The 26902-nt window shown below is 40.4% G+C and overlaps 1 protein-coding gene across 1 annotated transcript in view; it reads right to left on the reverse strand.

Moving 5' to 3' along the window:
- The window catches only part of megf6b (multiple EGF-like-domains 6b), a 72035-nt gene that overhangs the window by 17793 nt on the left and 27340 nt on the right, over positions 1-26902 (reverse strand). The window contains exons 5-12 of the mRNA XM_034682108.1: positions 19850-19972; positions 10924-11046; positions 8252-8377; positions 7227-7349; positions 6475-6597; positions 6210-6347; positions 2276-2398; positions 1882-2004 (exon numbers count right to left, since the gene is read on the reverse strand). Of these exons, the coding sequence (XP_034537999.1) occupies positions 1882-2004; positions 2276-2398; positions 6210-6347; positions 6475-6597; positions 7227-7349; positions 8252-8377; positions 10924-11046; positions 19850-19972 (1002 nt within the window). The remainder of the gene's footprint in view (positions 1-1881; positions 2005-2275; positions 2399-6209; positions 6348-6474; positions 6598-7226; positions 7350-8251; positions 8378-10923; positions 11047-19849; positions 19973-26902) is intronic.

Consider the following 26902-nt stretch of genomic DNA (forward strand, 5'->3'; position numbering starts at 1 on the left):
ATCAATACATAATGTGTTCTTAAAAAAGAGCGAAGAAAAGCTGCTATCTACAGCCAGAGTAAACCTGGGAAAACAACAACCAATCACCGTTTTTTGGGTGCCAAAATTTTAAACCATTCAAATCCCGTCCTGCCGTTCTGCCCGCCTCCTGCGCGTACATTTCCCCAGCATGTACTACTCGTCCCCGTCTCCTGCCTCTGCTTCCCCTGACTTTATTGACTGCCCCTCTCGCTCAACCTCGGGCCTGTCCCCTCTGACCCGATGATGTGCTTTGCTCAGGACTATAGTCCAGATCAGAGTCTAAAAAGCTCTCACCATGGGGGCTCTGACAAGCAGAAGAATGAATGACATTTAGTAAGTCCTACAGAAAATGTAGATGTAGCGTCCGTCCGGACGCTGTAGGGATGACGAGCCGATTCGTGAACACGTTGATCTTTACTAACCGGTCACTGTCGGCCGTGATCACGACAACCAACAAAACAACAATCAATGTTTGAATGAATGAAGAACTTCTCCTCGTCTCTCCTCTCTACCGCTCACACACTCTACACCTCTCCTGATGCCTTCACTAACCGTCAACACTGTAGGAATTAAGAACATCTACACTGAACACATTTAACAAACAGTAGAGCTGTTACAGTATTATATGTGTTATAACTTTTCTCCTGATATCGTGTCACTGGTACAACTGACAGTTGTGAGTACTAACAGCAGCCATGTTTGTTTGTGCTTTTAACTTTCACTATGATAATGTTTTGGTGAGGACCGGTTTTGAATCAGTCACCATCATAAGGTCGCAAGTCAGCGGCGCTCGTGCATGTGAGCGGGGGGGAGTCGTTTTGGAGGAGCTCTGAGGGAGGAGGGGAGGGGTAAGACGGAGTCATGAGGAAATGCTAAATTCAAATTCATGCTAGTTTTCCGAGACTACCAACCCCAGCTTTAAGAACTGATTTTAAAAAGAGTGCAGTCTGTTTCTTACGATGATTACTCTACGTCCCTACAGATGATTTAGGATTATCTTCATCACCACAACAGCTCTAAAGAAAAGTACAGTTTTCTATGAAAATAATAATAATGGATGAGTTCTGTTGGACTTCAATTTCAGACACTGATTTTAGCATGCTGCCTTATTCTAGGAATGTCATAGTCTCCAGGGAAAATAGGAATAATTGAATGATGGTAATAGCTGCAGTAGACATTGACTCAGCATTTTCAGTCATATAAACTAATTAAGTCCAAAAGATATTTGTACCTAACTTTAGCACTGCTATTCTCTATTACTTTACACTTAATGTATATTTTACTCCACTGACTTTGAACCTGACTGCTGCAGTTGGGAGGTACTTTACTAAGTGAAATTGACAATAAGAAATATCATTAATAAATGTGATTATGCCAACGTTATACATAAGGCTTTATATGTTTCCAATACTTCTATAAACTATCACTGATATTCAATAATTTTTCAAATTTGAAAAACTCAATTAAATCAGCTCCATCTGCAACGTGAGGTATCAATTTCAATGCCAGTGTTTGACTTGTAACAGATTATAACTACATTTTCTGAAGTTAATGATCTGAGTATTTCTTCCAGTTCTGGTCTTTAGTAACAGAAGTGTTCTTTCTACTGAGACAGGTTGAACGTTTTTTCATTATATTTCCAGCTGTGACATAAAAGAATCATCCAGTTAAAACCTGACTGTTAAATTTCAAGCTCCTTATGAATGCTCACAGTCTGAATGAATGACTCTGAGCACAGGATGTATTTTACAGTAACACTATATATAAGTGTGCCAGGTTTCCACTGGCATGTTTCTGGTGTGATCCGCACTCGCCCACTCTATTTCTCTCTCTCTTTTTGCCGTGATTGCTGATACTCACGGATGCAGGATTGTCGGTCCTCATCCAGACGGAAACCCCGGCGGCAGAAACACTGAAAGGAACCTGCGCTGTTCTGGCATGTGTGGTCACATCCGCCATTGTTGGCCAGACACTCATCGACATCTAAACAACAAAAACACAACACACACTTAAACACTTCTGCTACAAGAACAGGAGAATCTGTAATTATTTTTTTTAAAAAGCCAAAGTGATTTAACTGAACAAATCCTCCTTTGTTGAACGTTTAACCGAAACAAAACCACTGCATGTTTGTGTTGACCTATTTAGAGTCAACTGGAACTCTGCCAAATCCAACACAAGTTAGAATTCAGGCTCATAAAAGTGTTGTAAAATTAGGAGTGTGATCCACATTACGATTAAGGATTCAACATACCATCACAGCTACATCCGTCTGAGTTGAGTCTGTACCCTGCTGAGCAGTAGCACTCATAGCCCCCCGGGTAGTTGGTGCAGTCCTGTTCACAGCAGGAGCTCTGCTCTCCACACTCGTCCACGTCTGCCAAACACAACAAGCAGGAACATAAGAGTTATGAGCCCACAGCAGGAATACACTGCTCACTGAGACAAAGTTTTATGAGAAAATATTTATTCTGTTCAGGTTTAGCAGCCAATCATGACAAAGTTATAGCTTACAGAAAGCAGCAGAATACATAAATTCATACATGTTTTTGAAGTTTGGCTTGTATAAGTAAATGTTGACTCCTGTGTTATGAAACCATAAGCCCCTGAATATTATATATCATCTCCAGACCATGACTGCATTCTCCTCTCTGTGATCACTAACAATGAATCAGTCATTCTTTGTGGAAATAACAGTATCATACAAAAGAATATTTGATCTTGTAGTTTGGATTGTACTACAAATAAGTCATCTTATACTACAGCATTTTGTAAATCCTACTGTCATGCAGGTTATAATGTCTTTTGTTGGAACTACTGCAGATTCAACTCCAGGGTAAGTTTGGATGTTGTAGTTTGTGTGACTTTTCACGTGCATGCATTACAATGACAGAATCTCTTGGTATTCAGCAAATACTTTAACAGCAATATGGACACCATCTTCGAAAATGATCGCAGTTGAATCAAGAAAGAGCAATCTCAGCACACGAGTCATCGTCTGATGGCATTATGTCCTCTGAGAGCAACAGACAACTTCTCAAGGCTTTGATTATAGCCACCAGTTAGCCAAGTAGGGCTTCAATTCAAGTCTTCCTTTACAGTGAATCTCTTTACCTTTAAGTCCGACTTGTAGCTTAACCCTCCTGTTATGTTCAGGGTCAGATTGACACTTTTCAAAGTTCAAAAATAAAAATAAAGTTGTTAAAAGTGTTTTTTCGGTATGAAACTTCTTCTACTTGTCTTAATTAGCGTAATCAACATAGAAAATAAAAATGGTTCCTTTCACATATTTGCAACCCCCCCTGCATGTTTATATTGCATAGATACTGTTCTTGGGTCAATTTGACCCGGCAGTCAAAGTGGAGGCTAAAAGGAGTCAGAAGTGTCAAATACTAATTGTTTCTTTGCAACTGTGTGACATATTTCACCCCAATCACGTACACACACACACACACACACACACACACACACACACCCTCTCCCTATCTCTTGACCTCATCGGTAAAGTGCGAGAATGTAGGTGTTTTGACGGGAACCTTCTCTGTTCCCGTGGGCAAACTCCACCCACATTACGGGGACTCTCAGCAGGGTAGTGATGTGTCATGATCAAAAGCTGTGGCTCTGAGAGCCCTAACCCTAACCCTAACCCTAACCCTAACCCTAATCATAACCCTAACCCTAACCCTAACCCTTAGTGATGTGTCATGATCAAAAGCTGCGGCTCTGAGAGCAGAACCAGTTCTGTTTGCTTGAGTTGGTTCTAGTTCTGCTTGCTTGAGTTTGGTTCTGTTTGCTTGAGTTTGGTTATGGTTCTGATTGCTTGAGATTGGTTCTGGTTTTGTTGGCTTGAGTTTGGTTCTGGTTCTGATTGCTCGAGTTGGTTCCGGTTTTTTTTCTTGAGTTCGGTTCTGGTTCTGTTTGCTTGAGTTTTGTTCTGGTTCTGTTTGCTTGAGTTGGTTCTGGTTCTGTTTGCTTGAGATTGGTTCTGGTTCTGTTCCGTGGATATGTTTGTAGTTTTTTGTTAATTTGTACAATAAAATAGTTTGATTAAAATACTAAAAAAAGTAAGAATGGTTTTGTAACAGAATAAAAACACTGTACGTAAAAGGGTTTTCAACACACAAACCATTATTTTTTGCAAAGTTAAGGTAAAACACACGGCTACAAAAGATCCTAAATTAAGAGCCGTTCGGGAGTCGAAAGAGCTGGCTCTTCTTCAGGAGCAGGGTCAAAAGAGCCGGCTCTCTGAAAAGAGCCGAACTTCTCATCACTACAGCAGTGGAGGGGAAAAACATATACAGATTCTCTGCAAGGGAGTCCTACCAACATTATACTCTGCATCTACACATGATACATTCTCTGTCAGAGCTTTACAAAATGAGCAGCAGAAGTAAATGGGTGATAAACCTGGCACTCCTCTTTGATCATGACAATGAAAGGGAGGAGGGTGTGTCTGAAGATGAAGACTATCTTGTGGTCAATTCTGGGTCTGATGATTCTGATTATGAACCAAATGAGGAAACAGATATTCATATTCCTCCAAGCAGACATTCACATAAAAAATGGGTAAATACAGCGATCTTCATCCCCAAATACACGTCAGGCAAAACGTTCTACAGAGAACATTATGAAGACAGAGCCACTAGGATAGCAGTGACTCGTGTAACAGACATCAAGTCAGCTTTTGAGCAGGTCATGGTAAATAGTAAATGGTAAATGGACTTGTACTCATATATCTCTTTTCCAGTCTTCTGACCACTCAAAGCTCTTTTACATTACTCGCTCACCCAATGATGGTAGAGGCTGCTATAGTAAGGGACCATCAGAATTAGCTAATCTTATTCTAGACATTCATACACCGCTGAACAACTGAGGGAGCAGTTTGGGGTTCAGTGTCTTGCCCAAGGACACTTCAGCATTTGACTGCAGGAGCTGAGATCGAATAGAGACAAGCTGTCAGCCATAAGAACAGTGAGGGACAAGTGGGTAGAGCAACTTCCACTACTCTATAACACAGGCCCTAATGTCACAGTGGATGAAAGGCTAGAGGCATTCAGAGGTTCCATTCCATTTTAGGCAGTATATACCTTTCAAGCCAGCTAAATACAGCATCAAAATCTGGGAAGCATGTGACAGAAGAGGTGTCTCCTGTTAATTTATCAACATCAATTCATAAAAAAAAATTAAAAATTAAAAATTTTAATTAAATAAACAAAAATCTGTCTTGTAAAACTATTGTATTTATATTAAGGCCTTTCAAATGTACATTAAAAAAAAGCTTTAACATGAATTTTCATAAAAAATGAGTGAGTTATCATCATTGAACCATGATCTGTGAGGATTAAAGAACACCATTGCACTAAATATTGATTTAAATGGTTAGTAATGGAGTTAATAATGAGATTAAAAAATGTATATTGGGATTTTTTTGAGTTCTGACACTTCTGGATAATTAAACATGCCCTGGGTCAAGTTGACCCACGAACATTATTCCTGTCCCTAAGAAACAAACATAACAGGAGGGTTAAGGAGTGTGAATGCTGCTTGACTTGAGATGCCATTATTAGCTGCACTTGAATAGAGATATCTGTTCAAAGGAGTTGCAGAGTTACAATAAGGTGAGTTTGTTTGGCCTCTTGTGCTCTTCACACAGACTGTTTTCCAGCAGCTAATGCCTCATGAAATGTTAGTGGATGACGATACTCGCACGAGGAATGAAAAACAGAACATGTCCAATACCAAGTCCAGTTGTCTTACAGATCAAGCTTTGAATTACCATGACCTGGATGACTGAGAACCTTCACAGACATGTCCAATACCAAAATCTGGTCCCACACCTACAGAGTACATCAATTTTTTTATGCAAGATTTGTAAATCTGGATGCAAAACTGAGCGACATTTGGCCCCAGACCCAAACTCACAGCATCATCTAAGTGTTTTTACTTCATGTGGCTTGTTCTAGTGACAGTTCAGGTAGAAAGCACTAAAAGGGGTTCATACAACTTTAAACTTTACACATAGGGATATTCAATCAACTTAGAACTTCACTGAAAATGGAGGTGACTATAAGCATCCAGCCCTAGACATAAGTAAACTTAATATACACAGATACCTCAGTTCAGCCCTAGCACATTGGTTAGCCTTGACATTTTCCACATGCGTGTTTTAAAATTCTACAGGGCCTTACCAGCACAGGTTTTAAGGTCATCATCAAGTCTGTAGCCTTGGTTACAGGAACACACAGGCCCACCAGTTGAATGTTGGCAGTGGTGTGAACAGCCGCCATTGTTGTTCTCGCAGCTGTTCACGATCTCCATCTCAATCCCTGTTACATGTAGAAGGTGGGATAATTGGTGTTGATTAAGAGACTGAAATAAGCTGAATAACTGAAATAACTTCTCACAGTGTAAGATTTTGATGTAAGTATAAATATAAAGAGGGTTTGTACTGACTGTAGCACTGTTTCCCATCAGACCCCAGCTCATAGGCAGTGTTACACACACAGGCGAAGGAGCCCAGCGTGTTGTGGCAGCCGTGAGCGCAGTTGGCTTCTTCCGTCTCACACTCATCGATATCTGTCACAAAAGTATTTTTAAAAAAAGAACAAAAGCAGAGTGAAAGAGAGGAATACATCTGGTTTGCACAGATTCATTTGCATCCACTACTGCTCCATATGTGCTCTTCACAAATCAAATCCCTGACAAGAATCTTCTTGAACTTGAACTGAGTTGGAAGAAACCTAAATGGAAACATTAGCCTGAAACTTCTGCATTTTTCCTCTAACTTCTGCATTTATAATACAGTTATAAAAATCTTAATGTGTTTAAGTCACAACAGAGATTATTTAGTAACTTTCCTGGAGCTTCCAATTACTACACAACAATCGTTCTCTTTTAAAATGGAAATGTAGATGTTCAGCGTTGTAATGATCTGCTGGTTTCAATCCTAAAACTTAACTTTTGAGCCAATATATACAGAGACATTTAAACTGCTTAAAAGACTCTTAACATTACCAAATTCTATTAAAACTGGAAGATGAGTTTATGATATGTCTGAAAGCCCCAATACAGAAACCCACTGAGGTCAGATTGATACATAAAGCACTTTTTGTTTTCAAAAAGTCTGCTACATTCTTCTATTTTAACCCTTAATTAACACTGAGCTGCTTAAATATGCTGGAATGTTATTCTTAATGTAAATTTACCTTCACATGTTTTGCCATCTTCAGCCAGGAGGAAGCCATTCTTACAGTCACAGTGAGCTCTGCCACCATCAACCCGACACTCATGCATACAGCCTCCATTCTGATCTGCACAGGGATTCTGCACTGCAAAACAAAACACACACACACACACCGGATACATAAGCATATGATGGGCAATATGTCAGTCAAACAGCAATTCTTTGTGGCGCTGGTGCAGGTCAGTTGGTAGAACATTTGCCCCATGTATATTACAGGTTGCAATTTTGACTCCCAGTTTTGTTGCCATCTGGTACATTTCAACCTCAACTCTCTCTCCCCATAATTCATGTCTCTCTATAGCTGTCAAATAAGGCCCCAAATAAGACATATACAGTATATGTATTACAAAAAATACTAATTCTAGCACAGCAGTAAAAAGTTTGAAACCTACACCACCAGCTTCTACCTCCACCTCATCTCTTTATCGTTTCCCCTGCATAGCTTTGTGTCTATGTATGTGTGTTCAACTTGTGTAAGCCTGTCTGGCACCTGGGATGAGAACCTTCAGCTCTGCAAAAATTAGAGGAAGCCCTTCACAGCCAACAATTACAAAGTAAAAGCATGTGAAAGACAGACATTTAAAAAGCACATGTGTATAATTTCCCCAAGAGACCCATTTAACTCTGTGGTCACAAAGGTCGCAGAGATTAAACAAAGCAAGAACATCAGAACACTAATATAATTTAAAAAACAATAAAGCAGGTTGCTGTGATTCATTGTAGTTTCTGGTCTCGTCCCATGAGTGTCAGTTAATTCGCTTCCAGGGGGGACGTCCTGTCAGATGATTATAACTGGCAGCAGATGCAGGGAAATGTGTTTCTGGTGTTATGATCAAAATTCAATGAATCAGAATCCCACCTTCATAATCTTCCAAGATAATTACTTTTTATTGGAACTTCTTCAGTCAGTTCGTTTTATTACTCCTCTTTTCTGTGTTGGTGTGTTTTCATTATTACCTTACAACAGAGCTCAGTTTGGGCACTTACGTTTGCAATGCTTGCCATCCTCAGCTAGCAGGTAATTTGGCCTGCAACGACAGCGGAAATGAGCGGCAGATTGCTGCACGCAGTAGTGTTCACATCCTCCATTGCTGATGGCACAAGAATGGGTTGCTATAGAGGAAAGAAAATGGAAAAAAGTTAGGTACATGACATTAAGGGTGGAGAAAGTGAAAGGGAAGTGAGAAAATCAGGCATCTTTGAAGGAAAAAAAGATGAGGTTTGATGTTTATCTTTCTGATTTTTGATTGGGTGGCAGTCGTAGTAAATGGGATTATTTCACACAGAGGTCATGGCTGTGGTAAACTCAGACAGTACCTCAGAGAGTTGCTATGCTCTGAACCGTGAGAGATATATACCAGATAAATGTCCAAAAATCACAGAGAGGTTTGAAAGGCAGGACCTCTCCTGTGGACATCTCTCGCACGCTGATGAGACTGACGGCAGAGCCAGATCAACCATCTCTTCTTCTCTGTGTTTCTCTTCTTCAAATCAGCAGATGAAACCCCTGCAGACGACCTGGACTTGATCCCCTCGGAGAAACTACAGTCAGAGGCCGAACAGCCTGGCGCTCTGAGAGTCTGTGTTTTTCATACTCAAAAGGCTGGAGATCCATCAATCACAAGCACACGTCAAATCTGTGAATGCTCTCCAGCTCAAATATTATTCAGGCACACGCTAAGTGTGTGGGATTCATGTGACCTCTGCTGGCAGATCAAGAGCTGGATAAGATCAGGACATCTGCTCACGGAGCTGAGTGGTATGTGTTGTCTCTCCAGTATGTATGTGGTTATTATGCACTGTGCAGAATATATTTTTGTCCACTTGTTTTATGAACATTTTTGGAAGGGTTTTAAATTTTGATGGATGCAATTTTGCAGCTAGTCTCTGCACACTTTCAGCTTAACGGATATGCAGCCGCACAGATAAGCTTCACCTGGGAGTCAGTCCAGATGTGCCTTGTGATTATTAGTGCAATCAGTCATTTTTTTTCATGCAACAGCTGTCACACGAAGGCCTCAGTGGGACAGCCAGGTCCCTGCTACAGCACTGTCTCCGCTCTGTAAGACAATGAAATGACTTTCGCTTTATGGAGCCAAGAAACACATTATGATTTCCACTCTAAATGTCAGGACACTGTATACATTCCTGACTGTGCACACTACTGCCAGGTTTATACTCTGTCCTTGTCGTCCATGTGAAAAACCTGAATCTAATGCAGTTGATGGGACAAAACGACAGACAGAACACTCCTCAGGTCATAGGTTACAGGATTACATTTAAGGAATTAAGTTATTGCGACTGTGCAAAAACAACCAAGATGAATTGATGTATTAAAAAGGTAAAAATCTAAACTTAACAACGGAACAGGGACAAAAGTCAGTCAAGTTAAACACTTAATAAAGATCTGCAACTTCATCACAAATAGTTTTTGCTTGATTGAAATTCAAAATTCTTTGCAGCTCCAGAAAAAATAATCCCCCCCACAAAAGCTCCATTTAGGAGCTGTTCAAGAGCTTTCAATCCATCCACACAATATTTGTCTCCAGCAAATGGGGTTTGGACCATTGGCTATGAAATGCAGATAATCAGATATCCATTTTCCAGCACTTTAGTCCATGTAACATTTTGCAGAGTTAACACCAGTGTGATAGCAATCAACACATGATACATAATGGTAAATGATAAAATCATAATTCAAAAGAAGGTAAAGTAGAGTCAGTTACTTTTATTGTTGCTTGTGAACTCAACTAATGCTTTTCCCATGTCCTCACATGTTCCCCTTTGAACTTTGCTCCGAAACACGCAGGGTGTTTTATGCCTTTTCTACAGTTTTCTTCAATGAGACAATTGGCTGCTTGACTTTGTCCTGAAGGATCATATGCTAAATCTTATTGGGAATTTTGAGCATCACTCTAACTTAGTAAGCAATTTATTGACAGGACTTTTTTCCCCAGTTTTCTGGTATTAAATAGGCCAACCGACAATAAAGATGATTGTGAAATAGTAATTTGTTGCAGCCTCAGCACATATGATGTCCTGAGATTCACTCAAAACTTTTACAAGAGATCCGCTGCAGGGAATCTAAAATGCAGAAACTGCACCCAGGTTGGCTCAACCATCAAATGTCACTGGACCCCTCTCACATCAGGGCGCACGCTCAAAGGGGTCAGCTACCACAACATCATGACTGTGGTTTACATGAGTGAGTGCTCATGTCAAAAAGTGTATGTGATTAAACTGCGATGAAATAATAACAAAATATTACACTCCCGGTGCCGCTTTAAAAACCTTCCAGCAGAGCTGCTCTTCCAGAACAGTGTTTCAATGTTTATGTGAGTTTGAGCCAGTCAAACCACATTAAAGAAGGAAAACCTTGGATGCGTTCATACTCTGTTTCTAACTGGATTAAAGAAGGGAAGAAAGTTCAAATCATGTTGGAAGTAATTATGTGTCTAAATTTGATCACTGTCAAATTTTTGGTGAGGGCAACTTTCGTGTGACAAAAGAGAATTCACAGAGTTTGACACAAATGGAGAACACCTGACAAACATTAGGGTACTGTGATTGTAGCATTAGTCACGCTGCTCTAATAAAGACCAAACAGCAGCATTCTGAAAGTGTAAGCGCTGAAAAACGCAAAGCTGTAATGTATTTACCGAGGCAGGTGCGTCCGTCCACATGCAGGCGAGAGCCCGGGTTGCACTCGCAGTAGTACGAGCCTCTAGTGTTCACACATCTGTGCTGGCAGCCTCCATTATGGACCTGGCACTCATCAATATCTGTGGGGTGGGAGGGGGGAAAGGAGAGAGACAGAAGCAGGAAGAGAAATGAGCATAATTTCCCCAAATCCTCTCATTATGTAAAAAAAAAAGATGAGTTTACAAGCTGAGAGAAGAATCTAACACTGGTTTTAGGATTAAGATGTACTCTGAGAAGAAAGTCGATGATGGATGAGAAGGGAAAGTATTCTACAAATTGTGCACTGTGGCTCAAACAAACAAATCCCCCATGTGGTAGCAACTACTGAACATTTAAAAGCAAATTTACATTCCTTTGCTTCTTGTCAGAGTCCCCTGAGAGCAGCGGACATATGGAAACGTAAATCAGAGGATGCGAAATGTACACATTCCTCTCAGCAGAGTGTAGAGATTATAAACAAATAGAAGGTCTGAGAAAGTGGTGGTGAGGGAAACATGACTGCCTCACTGTGTGACCAGATTACAAATGAAACAAGCCCTGCTCCTAAATAATTCTCATCTAATGGGTCAAAGACTAACAAATTGTTTTCCACTGCAGACCCCCTGTGAGATCTGAGCTGATTTATGGAGCTTGGCTTTGTTTGCACTTCTTCAACAGCCTGTCTGCCTTCATCATCATCATCAGCACAATTAGGATGCAAAGTCAAACCCCACTCACCTCCTGCACAGAGACAAGTTACCTGTTTGCTTCAGCAGAAGTAAATTTAGCACGCTGGACTTACTGGAAAGCTTGCTGACTCAAACATATAACGTGACACATTAAAAAGGTGAGTGTGAACGTATTTAGCTGCGGCATGAGGCCTGTAATAACAACTAACACTTCATAAAAGACCGCAAGTCAGCGCCAAGTGTAATTTCTGGCTCAGATATGTGTTGTTCTGCACATTCAAACATGACTCCAGGCGGCTTCTTTAGCAAGGAAAAAATTCAAAGAATTGGGAGAATTCCAGTGGAAAAGACCCTGTTTTAGAAACCAGTGGAGGAACATCATCATTAAGAACATCATTAAGAAGAATTAGTCACATTTTTTGTGTTCTGTTTGGTTTGAACTCATTGACGTTCCCACCACAGACCACACATTTTGTCTTTGGACTCCACAGCTTTAAACACTGCTTTAAATAGCTCAGTATAAATAAACCCTATACATGATTTCCCAACATTTATCACAGAGCAAACCCTCCGACAAAAACAATAAACAGAGTATCTGTACCCTCAGCAGGAAGAATAATTTGCACACATATACATATAAACAATCATCTTTAGCTAGCACCTCTGAGAGAAGTTTCCTCCCACAGTACAGAAAAGGACTCTTTATGGATAGATATAAAGTTTTTTTTTTTACATAGATGTGAAGCTGGGTGTGATATGTATGTACAGAAGTGTCTGCAGCTTTGTCAGGACTGATCTATATGGATAGATATATGTTTTAAGTCTCATGACGCTGCTGTATATTTCCCTTTAAAAAAACAAATATATAAGGTCCCAATGATCTCACCATATTCTATATTCATTATATCTAGATTAGCAATAACTGGACCTGAAAAATGACTGACATTCTGTCGTGTATTTTGACCTTGTTCTTTAGTTTCTGAAATCTGTGTACCATTATTCCACTTCTTTTCAGCTGTGGCACTAAAATTGTGGAACAAGCCAACACCCACGACACACATTCAAATGTCCCCCCATCTTACGTACTTTTAAATCATGTCTTAAAACTTGATATCATTCCTTGACTTAAACATATCATGAAAGTTATGTGGTGTCTTTCTCTCTCAGTGTATTTTATTTTCTAAATTGAATTTTTTTTTGTGGGTTTTTTTGTTCCCCCGCCATTTTTAAAAAAAATTCAGTGGCCCTATTCCCCTTCAGTAAACTTTCCTGTGCAACACTTTGCTATGCTTTTTTTTTTTTACATGCTAAATACACTTTATAAAGTAGACTTGAGTGGATTTATTGTTATGTACATCTGACTAATTTCACTGGTGCCATTTTTGAATTGATCCAGACATGCATGCTGTCCATATAAAAATCATATATCACCAACTGGTCTAATTTGATTCCCATTTTGGCCTTTATTACATAGACAGTGTAGAGATATCAACAGGCAGTGTCTGCTGCCAGTGCAGGTATTGCTTATCAGGGATATCAGTTGATACGAACTTTTTAAAAACTTTTGCTGCATATCTGTTTCTACATTCAGCAGATGTGGAGACATATGAGCACATGTTTGGTGTTGTGTCTCTGGCCAGTTAAAATCTTCACTCTTGTTTGCTCTCTGTTTTTCATCTCCTCCTGTTTTTGAGGATTATATCTGGCTCTTCAGCAGCTCAATGCTCCACTATGTCCACCAGTCGCTAGCTGTGCGTTGGCTGTTTCGTGTGCCAGTACCATACAGGGCCAGCTGCAGCTTGAAATACAACTAATGGGAGCATTCAAGGTCAACCACAATGATAAATGAAAAATTGAAAAAGAATTCCATGGAGCCGAACTGAACGGCTGGGTTGAGAGCTTATTCTCTTTGGGTCCATCACTACAAACGACCCCTTTCACCTCACACATACTTAACTATAGTCATTCTAAAAATATTTGCAATGGCAGCTATACAGCAGTAGTTCTTATGTCCGACAATGAGAAGGAATCAGTTCAACACAGGAAGAGAACTTGGCCATGCAGTGCTCAAGTCTTACTGTCTGCGATCAAGGCAGCATCAAACTTGGACTGCCTGTATCTCAGCGTCATCATCACACTACACACAAACAGTGCATGACCTGATATTTATTAATAAATCAGGTCTTTACAAGACCCCAAACACGTCCCCATATAAAAAACATCACTGAGGTCCTGTGAACACTGACATCTCGGTGTTCAGTGTAATATATGAAAGTGGATTCCACTCTTTCTTGTAAAAACAAGGATTGTATTCGTCTGAGAACAAAACTGCAGCATATTAGCATATAGGGACTAAAATCTATTTGCCTAGTGGTTCCTGTAAAAGCTGCCCAAGAGAGCTGAATTACAGAAATACCCTTCGGCTGAACCTTCTACTTCTCATAATATAACCCAACATATTCAAATATGCTGTTTGAGGCAGAGTGAGCTTCTAAACTTTCCTCCTCTTTGTCGCTCTGTGGCCAAATTTCAGCTTCACTTTTGCCCAAGAAAGCTGGCAGGAGCCATCCTTCTTCATTTTTCCGTCCATGCTGCACGCTGTCCTTTGGTTTGGTTTTTCATGAAACAGATCCAGCGCTGTGGAGCTGCTGTTCCTCTGTCTGCTGCAGCGCCCAGTCCGTGAATCCCTTCCAGCCTGGTTTCCACTTCCAGAACATGATCCCCCTCCACGAGCTTGGTGCCAAAGCCTCAGCAGACATTGGCTTTTACAGAAGGCTCATTAATTCTCTGCCCGCAGCCACCTACAGCACTGTGTCGTCCTCATGGAAAACTACTTTGGTCCATGTCCGAAAGGTGGTTTGTTTATTGTGCGCAGAAGATAGATTATTTGTGAGCAATCTTGACTTATCTCCAAGGATTATCTCTTTAAAAACGCAGCAGATCAGCGGGATTATTAGGATTACGATAATGATAAATATAAACATGCTCCAACTTGTTCATTTTTCTCCAGGTGCTGCAGTTCTGCCAGAACTGAAACAAAATATGCAAGAGAAGCCGTGTTTGTATTAGCATTAAAAAGCCTCTCTCATGATTTATGATGTCATGTGTGCTAATCTTTGCTGATAAATGTTTTCCTCTTCTCCTCTGACAGAACTTTTCAGCACAGTGCCAGACAGCACAGGCAGCAGACACATTATCTATGAGCCTGATTAGCCAGTCTGACTGTGGAGAGACACAAACACTCTGACTGCTGACTCCTTATTGTATATACAAGACACACAGTTGTGTTTAACCATATGTCAAATCAACTTATGCTCAAAAAACAGATTCAGTTATTTATACACATGTTGTTGTATTTTGGAAAGAGTTGAATAAACTTGAAGAAAAGTAAATTAAAACTGTAATTTCAAACAATTAGAGCTGCTGGTAGGAGCTTTAGGGTTGTGTTGATTTTGGCGCCCCCTGTGGACAAAGTGACACCTCTTATCTCTTTGCTGATTTCGTTCTGGAAATTTAAAGTAGCTTTTTTGATTAAATTAAATCTTCTCCCGTCTTTCTTAACAGTCAAATGTATCACTTAATGTAAATAAAAATGTAAAAAATGCCTTTTTAGGCATCCTGCAAGTTACCACAGTGTCTGACACCTACCCCCGGCAGCAGTTTTGGGCGATAAAAACTTAGAAATAATTCATCTTAATACTGGTGGTCTTTAATGGATCTTAATGTTGATGGTCTAGCGTTAGTATTTATTTCGATCTGTTTCATAACTAGTTTAAAATTTCTCACAGGAGCTTTAAATAAATATGTATTACATATGAAAACCCCTCAGACTGGACCCAGCCTGGAACCATACCATCACTGCCTCCACAGCATCATCTGCCTCACTTACCTGCTGACATGTAGCCCAGGTTGTAGCCATGATATCCATGGTAACAGTGTGGCCTGTAGCAAATCCTCCTATAATAACTTTGTTGATAGTTTGCAGCTCCAGTCCGATGAGCCATTACTTCAATTAAAAATAGGCAGAAAATCCAACATCCTGACGACAGAGCCATGGCCGAAAGGGGAAAAACTTTAAAAGGATTCTCAAAATTCTTTCAAATATTCAAAAAAATTTAATTTTATTGAGCACACAGGCTGTTAATGGTAAGTCCTCCAGGTGCTGAATCCTGCTCTGATGTGAGATGGTGACTACGTCTTATTCCCTCTGCCTCCTGGTTTTCTCTCCATCTCCCTCTTTTCACCCTCCCATTTAAATGTCCATCACATTAAAGATCCTCCTTCCCCTCTCCCCCTTTTTTCTCCCCCCTTTTCCCCACACTTCCCTTTTACCCCAACCTCTGTTACACTGAAAAGTCTGATCAGGAGAGATACATGGCTCTGTAGTTTACTGTGATTGATGCCTTTCCCTTCATGATTTACAACATTTAACCACCGGTCCACTGTGTTTTACTGTCTCCTTAAAGAATGCTGTGATATTAAAGGTGAGATTTATGAGTGCAACATCACTTACTGGTGGAGAATAAAGATGAACACACCTAAGAATGTACTGTCTGTATTTCTTTGAAATCAACATGGATCGCCAGCAAAGTTAAGCCAAGTTTTCCAAGTGCAAGAAGTCACATTCAGAATTTATAATACCAACAGCTGAGAAAGGAATGAGGCTTGCAGTGAACTCGTCTGTTCAGGAGTTAACTCTGTGCTCTCTCATCTGAGGCCAAAAAGCATGCAGTAACACAGCAGCAGCAGGACCACGGGGAAGACGGGGGGTTCATAGATCTGATACAGTTCCAAAATCACCACCATTTTTAATCCAAAGTGACCCTTAGAGACCTCTGCAGGATACAGTGACTGTGATATTCCTTTCTTTTGCAGCCTTAAAGCCTCTGTAGAATACACCTGCACTGTCATTACTTCAGACCACAAGCATGTGACAAGAACTCAAGCTTAGACAGACCAGCAGAAACTGATACTGACTGTTTTTCTGACAGACATCATGTAAAAGGTGTCTTTTTGCAGACCTCAGAATGATGAGGACAAAGGTGCCAGCTAGGTGAGGGAGGAAGTAGCCTGCTTGAGCATGAGAGGCCGATGACAGGCACAGAGCCAGAATTGCGAAATACTGAGCCAGAGTTTGAAAAAAATGAATAAAACACCAGAGAAATCCAGTCGAGAAATAAGCAACAGCAAGATGTTTTTCTTAATAAAGTCATTACGGGAACTCTCCGACTCTCAGAGTTAATGAGAGTATCTGATATGTGTTGATTTTGGGCAGAGCTCTCTATTAAGACAGGTGTCATAGCTGGCAGACAATCACTCCCACCTTCACGCTCATGTTGGTCTGAACAGTAAAGTTCATTTAGCATGACGGCTAAAATGTTGACACTGTGCTGCGCTCAGCATGACGGCAGTTACTGTTGGCTTCATTCACTTTGATCAGAAGCGTTTGTATCAAAGCTGGTTGTTCAAATTCAAATTTAGGCCACATGCTAAAATGTAGGGAACTCTCCACTAGGGATTAGATAATACATTTAGTCGTTTTAAGGGTTTTTGCACTGAACAAAAGATCCATTTGTTTGTTTCTTGCCTATGCCAGCACGTCTTTCATTTAGGAAAAATTACAGCACGTTGCCAGGGATAGGATTCCCCATAAGTATTAATGTGGTTGTGCATGATCCAGCTCCAAAGAACCATTTACTCTTTAAATGCTAAATGAATGGATCTCGTCTCTCCATCACGCGGGCTCTGACTCTGCAGCTCTCCATGCTTGAAGCAGCGCTCATGCAGAATGAAAGCTGATCACTTTCTGCAGACGCAGCACCGCACATGCGGCCACAAATTCCATCCAGCTCTTTTACCTCTCCTAATACTACTGCCTATTACAGACAATTATGACACTAATGCTGCGGGTTGCTGCTTTTCTGCAATATACAGCAGTGGCAGAGGGCAGACAGCTATGAAAGCCAGCTGTGACAACGTTCCCATCAGCTCTGCTAATAACCGTGACCGGGATCAGATCGCCCCCTGCTTCCTCCAGCAGACAGCCTCACTGCGGAGCACTCCTTGTCTCTCCTCCAGGCTTGGCTGCAGCACAGAGGAATCATTATTCTGATTACACCAACCACTGGCAGAGGTTTCCTAATCAGAAACATCATAATATGATGGAGCAAAAAGAAATCTTGTGGGAAAATTTGGGGGAGAAGCTCGTTTTTGATGAGCCGTAAATCAGAGATGCTGGGACTTATGATGGACAGGTAGCTGCACTTAAGCTCAGGACTGTCAAAATCAAGGTTTACTGAATCATCGAAATCACAGAAGAAAAAAAAATCTGGTTCACTTAACGCTAAAATGGCGTGCTGTTTACAAGTTGCAGAATCCACATTTAGTGAGCCACAAATAAATGAAAACAGAAATCCATAAAGGTCAGTATGAACTCATTACACTAGAAATATTGCCCCTACGTCTCAAGCAACGAGGCAAGTTGTAGTCTTTCTGTGTTTTCCACAGTGACAGAGATAAGGGATATATTGAAATTATTTGAAAAAATACCCTTTTTGATTACAAGTGGGACTCCAGAGAAGCTCTCTCTCCCTGTTTGTCTACAGAGTATGTGATTACCTGCTGATTCTTCTTGTGACAGCAGAACAAACAGGTGCACAAGTGGTAGACTGAGGGAAGATCATTCACCAGTCAGATGTAGATTGAGAAGCTATTATATTAATATTTTTTTTACCTATTGCCCTCTTGGAGAGCAGCAGGAGCACAATCTGTGAGCACTGCCAAGGCACCCCTGAGCAAGGCACTAAACCCCAAATGCTCTAGGTGCACTTTTATGTGTAGCCCCTTGACACTCTGACATCCCTCCATGTCAGAGTCTGTGTGTATTTCTGTTTTATGTGTCTGTGTAGCATGTTCAATAACAGAGTGAAAAAAATGAACTTCCCCCCTGGGATTAATAAAGCATGCATTTTTCTTCTTCTTCTACTGAAGGCATGAAAATGCACAAGGAAAGCAAAAATATGTCTGTGTAACTGCATTGTATATTGACAAAAAAAAAATGATAATGACAGTAGCAGGGGGTCCATTATTTGAAATGGAAATTATCAAATCTCATAAACTTATGTTTAAGTAACCACCACATTAACACAAGTGGCACAATTTACCAATATGGACTACAATGCTGATATGTTTGCAGGTATTTGTGACAAAACCAAGGTACAGAACACATTTTAATGATGGAATAAGGTGAAAAGTAAAATGAATGAGCAAAGTTGTTAAAATTCAAAAGTAAGGACTGTAAGGAACATCATTTTCTGGGAACTAGATATGCAAACTTTGTCGACTAAACGATTAAACATTGTCAACCTCGCTAGTCAACTCCAGGATTACTAGTCGGTTAAACAAATAAATAAAATCATTTTTTACACTGTAGGCTGTTTTGCACCAGCAACTAGCCAGGGCCGTAGCTCAGGTTAAGGACTTCTGCCATAAGGCTGTAATGCTCTGCTACCCTGATGTAAACAAGCACAGACATCAGATGGCATCTTGCAGCTTGGCAGTATTTTGATCTAGAAAATGGAGATAAAGTTGTATGTAGGCTGTGCCTGGTTAACTCAACTGCAGCAATACGTAACCAGAACATGCATGTGGATGTTAACCTTCTGGGAGGACTGAAGTCTGGTGGGGCTAGCTCTTTTAACAGTAGCCAGTAGCCACACTCAGAAAATCAATTTGATATTGTTTACCTGCCTCTGTAACCCACTGTTTAGCCATGTTAGACAAATAGCAACTTTGACTACATCTGAGTGTTTTCTAACATTTAGATTGTTCAGTTAATTTGAATTTAAATGTCATTTTAAATGCCTGGGAAATTAGTCTCTTTGGAACATCCCTACAGGAAACCACATAATAGTTTCTGCAACTTTGAACTCAAAAATAGCATCATCCCGATGCTTATGTTAGAGGAAAAGTCAGAAGATTACTATGTGGAGAAGATAATTGCAGCAAAAGAAATTCATATCTAGAATGTGTAGTGAGGAAAACTTTTTGGAGATAATTATATTAATTTTGTCAATCGCTAAGAAGGCTGTACCAGATGTTAAGGCTGTGCAGGGTAATAACAAGGAGCCTCACACCTTGTATAATGTAACTGATACTGTTATATAACTGATTTACGACCTAACCTCACTAACAAACACATACAGCACAGACTCACCTTGACAGGTTTTGCCATCTTCATTGAGTTTCAGTCCAGGAGGACACCTGCAGTAGAAGCTTCCGATGGTGTTGCAGCAGAGAGCCTCACAGCCTCCATTGGTCTCCTCACACTCATTTACATCTGACAGGGGGAGGAAAGAACAGAGTTAATCCTGCACTCATTAAGACCACAATCAAAAGCATGACTTTATAAAGTGCAAAGAGCTGTTGTGGTTTAACAGCAAAACTTGTTTATGACCTTTGAGTTTGAGTGAAAACAGCATTGACCTTTTTTGAGCAGCAAACGCACATGTCAGTCTGATTGAGTTTCAAATACTTTCCATGAATAAATTAGGACGGAGTTAGTGTGGAAAGTGTTCAAGTGCCTGGAAATTCGTACAAATTACTGCAAGAGACTGTGTGCTTCCACCCTTAAACTTGTCTTCTCAGCATAAACTTTAAGGAAAATAAAAAAGGAAAAATATATAACACATCCAAGACAGAATGAAAATAAATCAAGCCATTAATTGAGAGGGACAAAGGGGAAAAAAGAAGTAAGAGCATGTTCTTGTTGCCTCTAACCTGCTAATTCCTCCTCTGCAAAGCATGGCATGCTGTTAAAAAAAATCCTGCACACTTCCTCAAAAAGTCACAGTTTTTCCATTTCATTTCCATCAGCTAAATATCCTGCCAAAGCTGTCATCAACTAAACCTGATAAAATCTTTCCCTCCTGTTCCCAAACTGCTCCGAATGACAGGGGTCAGACGCAGGCGCTGACAGTTCTGCTTGTAGCATAATCAGAGCTGCAGAGCTTCTGCGTAATGAGGTATTAAAATTGGAAATGAAAAGAACAATGTGTCAGAGGATGTTTGGTTTCAAGCTGCAGTTTTAGGACTCGCTGCATTAATGCTATATTTTGTTCATATGGGGGTTTGTAAGGAGAGATTACGCTAGACTTGACGACACTGTTCTGTTTCCTTCACCGTGCCAGCAGGAGGAATCTTGGACTGAAAACTAAAGGCCATGGAGAAAATGGGAGCAAGCATTCACTTGGCACTAATCAGCTTGTAAACTTTCTCTATGTCCAAAAGAGCAGATTTACAGTAAAGCAGAAGAGTCTGGATGCAAAGAAAACTGCTTGATAGAACATTTTCCCCACTCTAGCAAATTTTCGTTACGCTGCAATGCCAGCCGGGTAATTAAATGATTTCTCTTTTAGTTTACAACATCTGGAAATGTTCACACCAAATACAGTGCGCTCCTTCTATTGCAACATGTTTAAAAGCAGTCATGAAACCTACAGGGCACTCAATATGTAATAAATATAACCTTTAACATTACAAGGACATTTTATTATAATGAAACATAAATCTTTATCAATTTATTTCTCCGTTACTTCACTTTATTCTCATCCAGACCAAATGAATTGCTGAAAAAGATCAAATTCTGGTTGCTCACCTCATTTGAACATGACACCACAAGAGTTGAATTTAATGAGTCTAGGTTGTGGAGTGAAAGAGTGTCTGCCTACAGCTCATCCAACTTGCAAAAAAACGCAGCCTAATAACTGCACGTTTGAAGAAAAATATGCAGGAGCAAGCAGATGAAAGCTGACATGTGATTTTGACCGAGTTCAATGTGACCTGAAGTCCACGGCAGGATTAAACACCCGAGGGACACCTCTCTGTATCAGAACTGTGAACTGTGTTGTATTGAGTGTGTGTGAGGACATCTAGCTCCCCCTCTCTCTCTCTAACCCCCCCGAGGCCACACACCTGTGCAGAACCGAGAGCAGGGGTCTGCCCTGGGTCAGAGTCACGCTCATCATTCTCCCCATCTTTCTGCCCAATGAGAGAGCAGGAATGCTGAACTGCTTCGGGTCAGGAGGAGAAGACGTTACACAGCAGTGGAAACTGACAGTCTGCAGGGGCATTGATAAAGTATTAAGGATGGGTGTTTCAGCCAAAGTTTGCAGGGCAGAAGAAACTCATTAGAAGGAAAACTATGCACAGACTTTTTAATATGGAAATGAGCCTCAGTTTTATTCTTCTGGGCTGCTTGTTTTGGTTTAGTTTCTTATATTGAATTTTCGTGTTTTCTTCAACAATGACAACCACATTAGTATGAAAATAAAGTTCAAACCTCAGCAAAATAAACAAAAAAGAGACATGGACCTGGTTAACATTAATATGTAGTTTCAGCACTGTCGATTTCAAAGCAAGTAAGAGTTTCCCCTGTAACTGTTAAACTCAACGACCTCTGAAGACATGATCCGGGCTGCACCTTCACCTGGCTCCAGGGGGCAACGCCGCCATTTTCATGTCATGTCGCCCTCACATCCATCAATCCGTCAGCATGCTACACCTTCAGCAGAGTGATCAGACGCAACTAAAGGGGTGAAACAAGAGCTGGAGCCTCTTTAAAGCACGGGAGAGGTGTTAAATGATCAGCCATGTTCCCTGAGCATCACATCCAACAAGGTTTCCTCTCCCTGGCCTGAGCCACCTGGAGAGAGTGTGTGTGCGTGTGCACGTTTTACAAAAAGAAATCAGATGCCTGAACCACAGTAGTATGTCTGCAGACCGATCCACGCCCCAGGTCTGAGTCAAAGGCCAGAGCTCAGGGTCAAACACATGCAAGGAGAACCACACAGGACTGTTTCACCATGTGGGGGTGAGGAGATGTTTGATAAATGTGGCACAAGTTTTCCTGGCAAGTGGAGGACTAACATAAGAATGTTGCGGACAGACAACATGAGGACTCATTATTAAAGTCAATTAAAATGAATCTAATTCATTATGAGTCAGTGAAATTAAGTTTTCTGTCTTGGTAAAAAAAAAATAAGGGCTCCAAATGTTAAATATCTTCAGTGCAAGTGAACATTTTAACCTTATGGAGTCCCTGTAGTTTCAAAAAGTGAAGATTTTATACATATATATACTGTAGATGGATAGATAGATAGATAGAAAAGCATACAACACATGACCTCTACCCCCGCCTAATCTCTGTCCTTGTTTTGTTTTATCTTCCCTTTTTTATTTTTACTTTTATTTTATGCAAAGCAACTTTGAGTATTAAGAAAAGCACTATATAAATCCTATGAATTATCATTATTATTATTATTATTATTATTATACAGAAAATGTTTTTGTGCGCATAAGATAATAACTTACATGCACAAGATATCAACAAGAACGTCCAAGATAATTACTTCTGTGCACACAATATTAACAAGAAAGTGCAAGATAATTACTTGTTCCTACAAGATAATGCGAGTTCCCACATGCTGATTACATAGTGCCTACAAGATAATAACTTATGCACACAAAATGAAAACTTATTCTAACAAAATAATAACTCCCTATGTGCTTGTAAAAAAGAATGCAAAGTCAAAATGCTGTTACTTTTCTTCTAAATAAGTAGACTAAGAAACAATACAACTGTCATATTGGTAAGATGAATGTAACGCCATCACCAGCTGCTGTTTAGCCTTCTAAGCATAACAACTAGAAAGCCTGCGGTGAATTCTTAAATGTTCTGGCCAACTATCAGTCCAAACAGAAAATAATAGCATCTTCTATTATTGAGCAATTACCTCCATGATTAACAAATCAATTAAAGTGTAGTTTTACTGTCAACTGAAAGTTATACTCACATGGCCGGTCATCAACTGAAAGAGATACTGGCCACTATAATTGCTCCTCCTGTCTATATTGGAAGGAAGGGATTCTCTCCTGAGGTGGTTTCACAGTATTGGATGGAGGACAAAATCCACACGCTTTATGCTACGGCAAATGAGTTCTAAAGTTTAATTTACGCTAATGTGCAACGTGAGCAAGAAAAGTTATGTGGATGTCTTCCAAAATGAATGCTTCGGTTTGTTGTGTTTAAAGCTACAGTGAGGAACTTTGTGTTGGTGTTGATCTTTGCGCCCCCTGTGGACAAAGTAATACCTCTAATCTCTCTGCTGATCTCACCCTGTACATGTGGAAGTTGTGCTCTCTTACAGAAAAACCCATCATCCTTTTAAAGCCAACTCACGGTGAACATTTGCATGCACCTGAGTTGTGTCGTCTGACGCCTACCCTTTTTGAAGCAGTAACAGGTATTAAAAATGACAAAAAAGGAACTGTCAATCTGTTTTTTTGATGGCCTTGGTGGCTTTTATTGCTCATTAGGCATCATGTATAATTTTAGCTTGTGTCATAACTAGCTTAAAACTCAGCACCAAAATACAGTTTCAATGTATCAGAGCTGGTGATTTGTATTTTACTGCAGTGTACTCACGGTTTCCTGTGGTGTTACATACTCAAGGTGGACCACCATGACTGAAACTGGCTCAAATTATTTAGAACAAAGAAGCTAAAGATAAAAAAAAGACAGTTTTATTTAGTTTCTGCTGACTTTATGAATAAAAACGAGTCTGTATCTCAGCACATACAACTTCATTGAGACGATTTTATGATCTAAACCTTGAAGTGCTCCAAATCATACGAAGGTGGAGTTTCTGTGCATTGTTCTATGAGGACAACACATGAGTAAGTGCCAAATTGCTCCATGCTGTTATGTCTTCTTGAAATAAAAAACAAAACAAAAACACATCTGTTAAATAACTGAAACCTTGTATTTCCCCACAGTGGACGCTCTGTTCCAAAGTAATCAGGTAAAGAATTAGAAACAAAAAGTGACTTGGCTAAAACTTTTGCTTATGTCTCTGCGTCTTCAGCTGCAGGAGAGTTCTGGGTTTACATTCCTCGGCTGTATTGTGTGACTTCCTGAGATAAGAATGACAGCCACCGCTCCCAGGAGGAGGACGAAGCTGAAGTCTCCGTAGGCCATGAGGGGCCGAGAAAGTTCGCCAGACCTCCGATGTTATCTCAGGAGGTCATGGGCCGGAAAATTGCAGTATTCATCAAGGATCAGGAGTCAGAGGATAACCTAACCTTGTTTCCTTTTAGGGTCCTGATCTGAAAGCCTGCTGGTGTAATAACGTGCTTTGCTGGTGTTCATTCCTGTCCACATTCCCTGCTGTTCTCACAGCTGCTTTCATTTACCAGGTGCTATAAAGACGGGGCTTAGCTGGAGACTCGGTGAGACGTGTTTGAGTCACTGAGGTTTCACTGAAATGATGATTTCTCTGTAGTTGACCTGCACATGGCACAGGAGGACGACTGACTGACCAAGCAACTGTCTATGAAGTGAAACTGACAGTTTACTTCACACTCTCACAGGAAACATCCTCACCTTTGACCTGCAGTAGAGATGACCCTGAAAATGTTGTTCTAAGGGTCAGCTTGAACTGCATTGTTGTCAGAAAGGTGCTGCACAAACACACTGGCCTTGCTTTTCCTGCAGGACATGCTTCCTTTTACTGCAGCCCCACAAGGCTGCCTGGAAGAAGCTCAAATGAAAGCGATAAACCAGTGATTTATGCAAACCCAAGCTGAAAGTTATTTTATGGCATCCATAACTCTTGGTGGATTTCACATGCACCCTCTTAGGTAGCATCCCAAAGATGCATTTAAAGTGTTTTATCAAAGTATTACCTCTGTGGTTTGGGTCATTGTGTCTATGTTGTGTAAGTACTTTGATTCTTAGGTTTCCTTGTAAGGCTGCCAAGATCCTGTCCCTGAGCTATGGAACAGTTTCAGGTAGACTACAGGCGAACGAGCAGAGATGGAGAAGTGTGCTAACTTTTTGAGCCGGGTGTCATCACAACTGGCAAGAATGGTTGTTATGAGGAATCGTTTTACTTGGGGCAATGCTGCACAAATAAAATAATTACATATAGAAGCTCTGAATGCAATAATTTTGTGGCGTATCATTGCAGCAGTGCAAAATTTCAAGTAAAGTGTCTGTGCGAACAAGTGATGCTCGATGACTTATTCTGAAATAAAAACAGCTTTTGTTCAGGGTCAATATCCGAATGATACTCAACTGACTGAGATGTGGAATAACTTTCTAAAACTAGAACATGATTTAAAATAAAATAAATGAGATTTTTTCTCTCCATCTCTTCTGCAAGTCTCCAGCTCAGGTTCAACATTGCCCCCTGCTGTTAATCTCCTGCTACATCAACAATATTCCAGATGTGCTGCTGTGTGTTTATGAAGCTGACACTGCCCTCTTTCATTCATCATGGAATTCAAACACAGCCACCACAATATAATAATTCAAAATTAAAGCCCACACTTGGCTTGTCAGCGCGCCCGCTCTAAGGAAACATCTGTCACTTCGGTTCACCACACTGGCTTACACCAAAGAGCATTCAATAATTTACACGCCCCTTCCTATTTCATACATTTTTAGTGCCAGTTCTGGTACCACTTTCTTCCTGAAGCTCTTTAATTGTGGCTGTGGTGGCAGCTTGGCTGTTAAGCTGCTCTGTCATTCGAACGTGGTGTGGCTTTCCAGGAACCAGTGGAGTGAAAAATGCCCTGTTTAATGACGACGGGCCAACCACAAACAGACCTCTATGATATATATCTAGGGAAGACATTTGTACCCCCTTTCACGAACCTCCAATGTTTCCATGAAGTCATTAACACTCAGTCTTAAGTTTGGAGCAAAAAAGTCTCACTGCAGAGTAAAGTATTTTTCAGTAGGGAAGCCAAGGTAGAAACATTTTTAACCTCTAAATACTGTAAATAAAATCACACTACAATCAAAGTCGACAAAATCTTTTATTTGTCTTGTAATCTGAAGTTAACCCAGTTTGATACCGTCTTCTATACAGCTGCCTTCGTTATTTGATTTGATCTATCATTCAAAAGAATATTAAATTCCAACCATAAAGACTACCTCACCATTATCATCACTGCTACAATGCTAATCTCAGAACAGTCCAACTCCAATGGCTATAAATGACACTTTCATTCCTACCCCTATTAGCAACATTGCATTATTGTAAATGCTAATATGAGACCTGCTGACTCTAACTGCCTTAAGCATTAGGATCAGTCTATTAGCATTCTTTGAAATCCCTGCAAATAGTACACATACTTTCAGGCAGATGGCTGAGTCTGGTTCTGCTTGAGGTTTCTGCCTGTTCAAAGGAAGTTTTTCCTTGCC

The sequence above is a fragment of the Notolabrus celidotus genome, chromosome 1, assembly GCF_009762535.1.
Source record: "Notolabrus celidotus isolate fNotCel1 chromosome 1, fNotCel1.pri, whole genome shotgun sequence".
In the NCBI taxonomy this organism is placed as follows: Eukaryota; Metazoa; Chordata; class Actinopteri; order Labriformes; family Labridae; genus Notolabrus; species Notolabrus celidotus.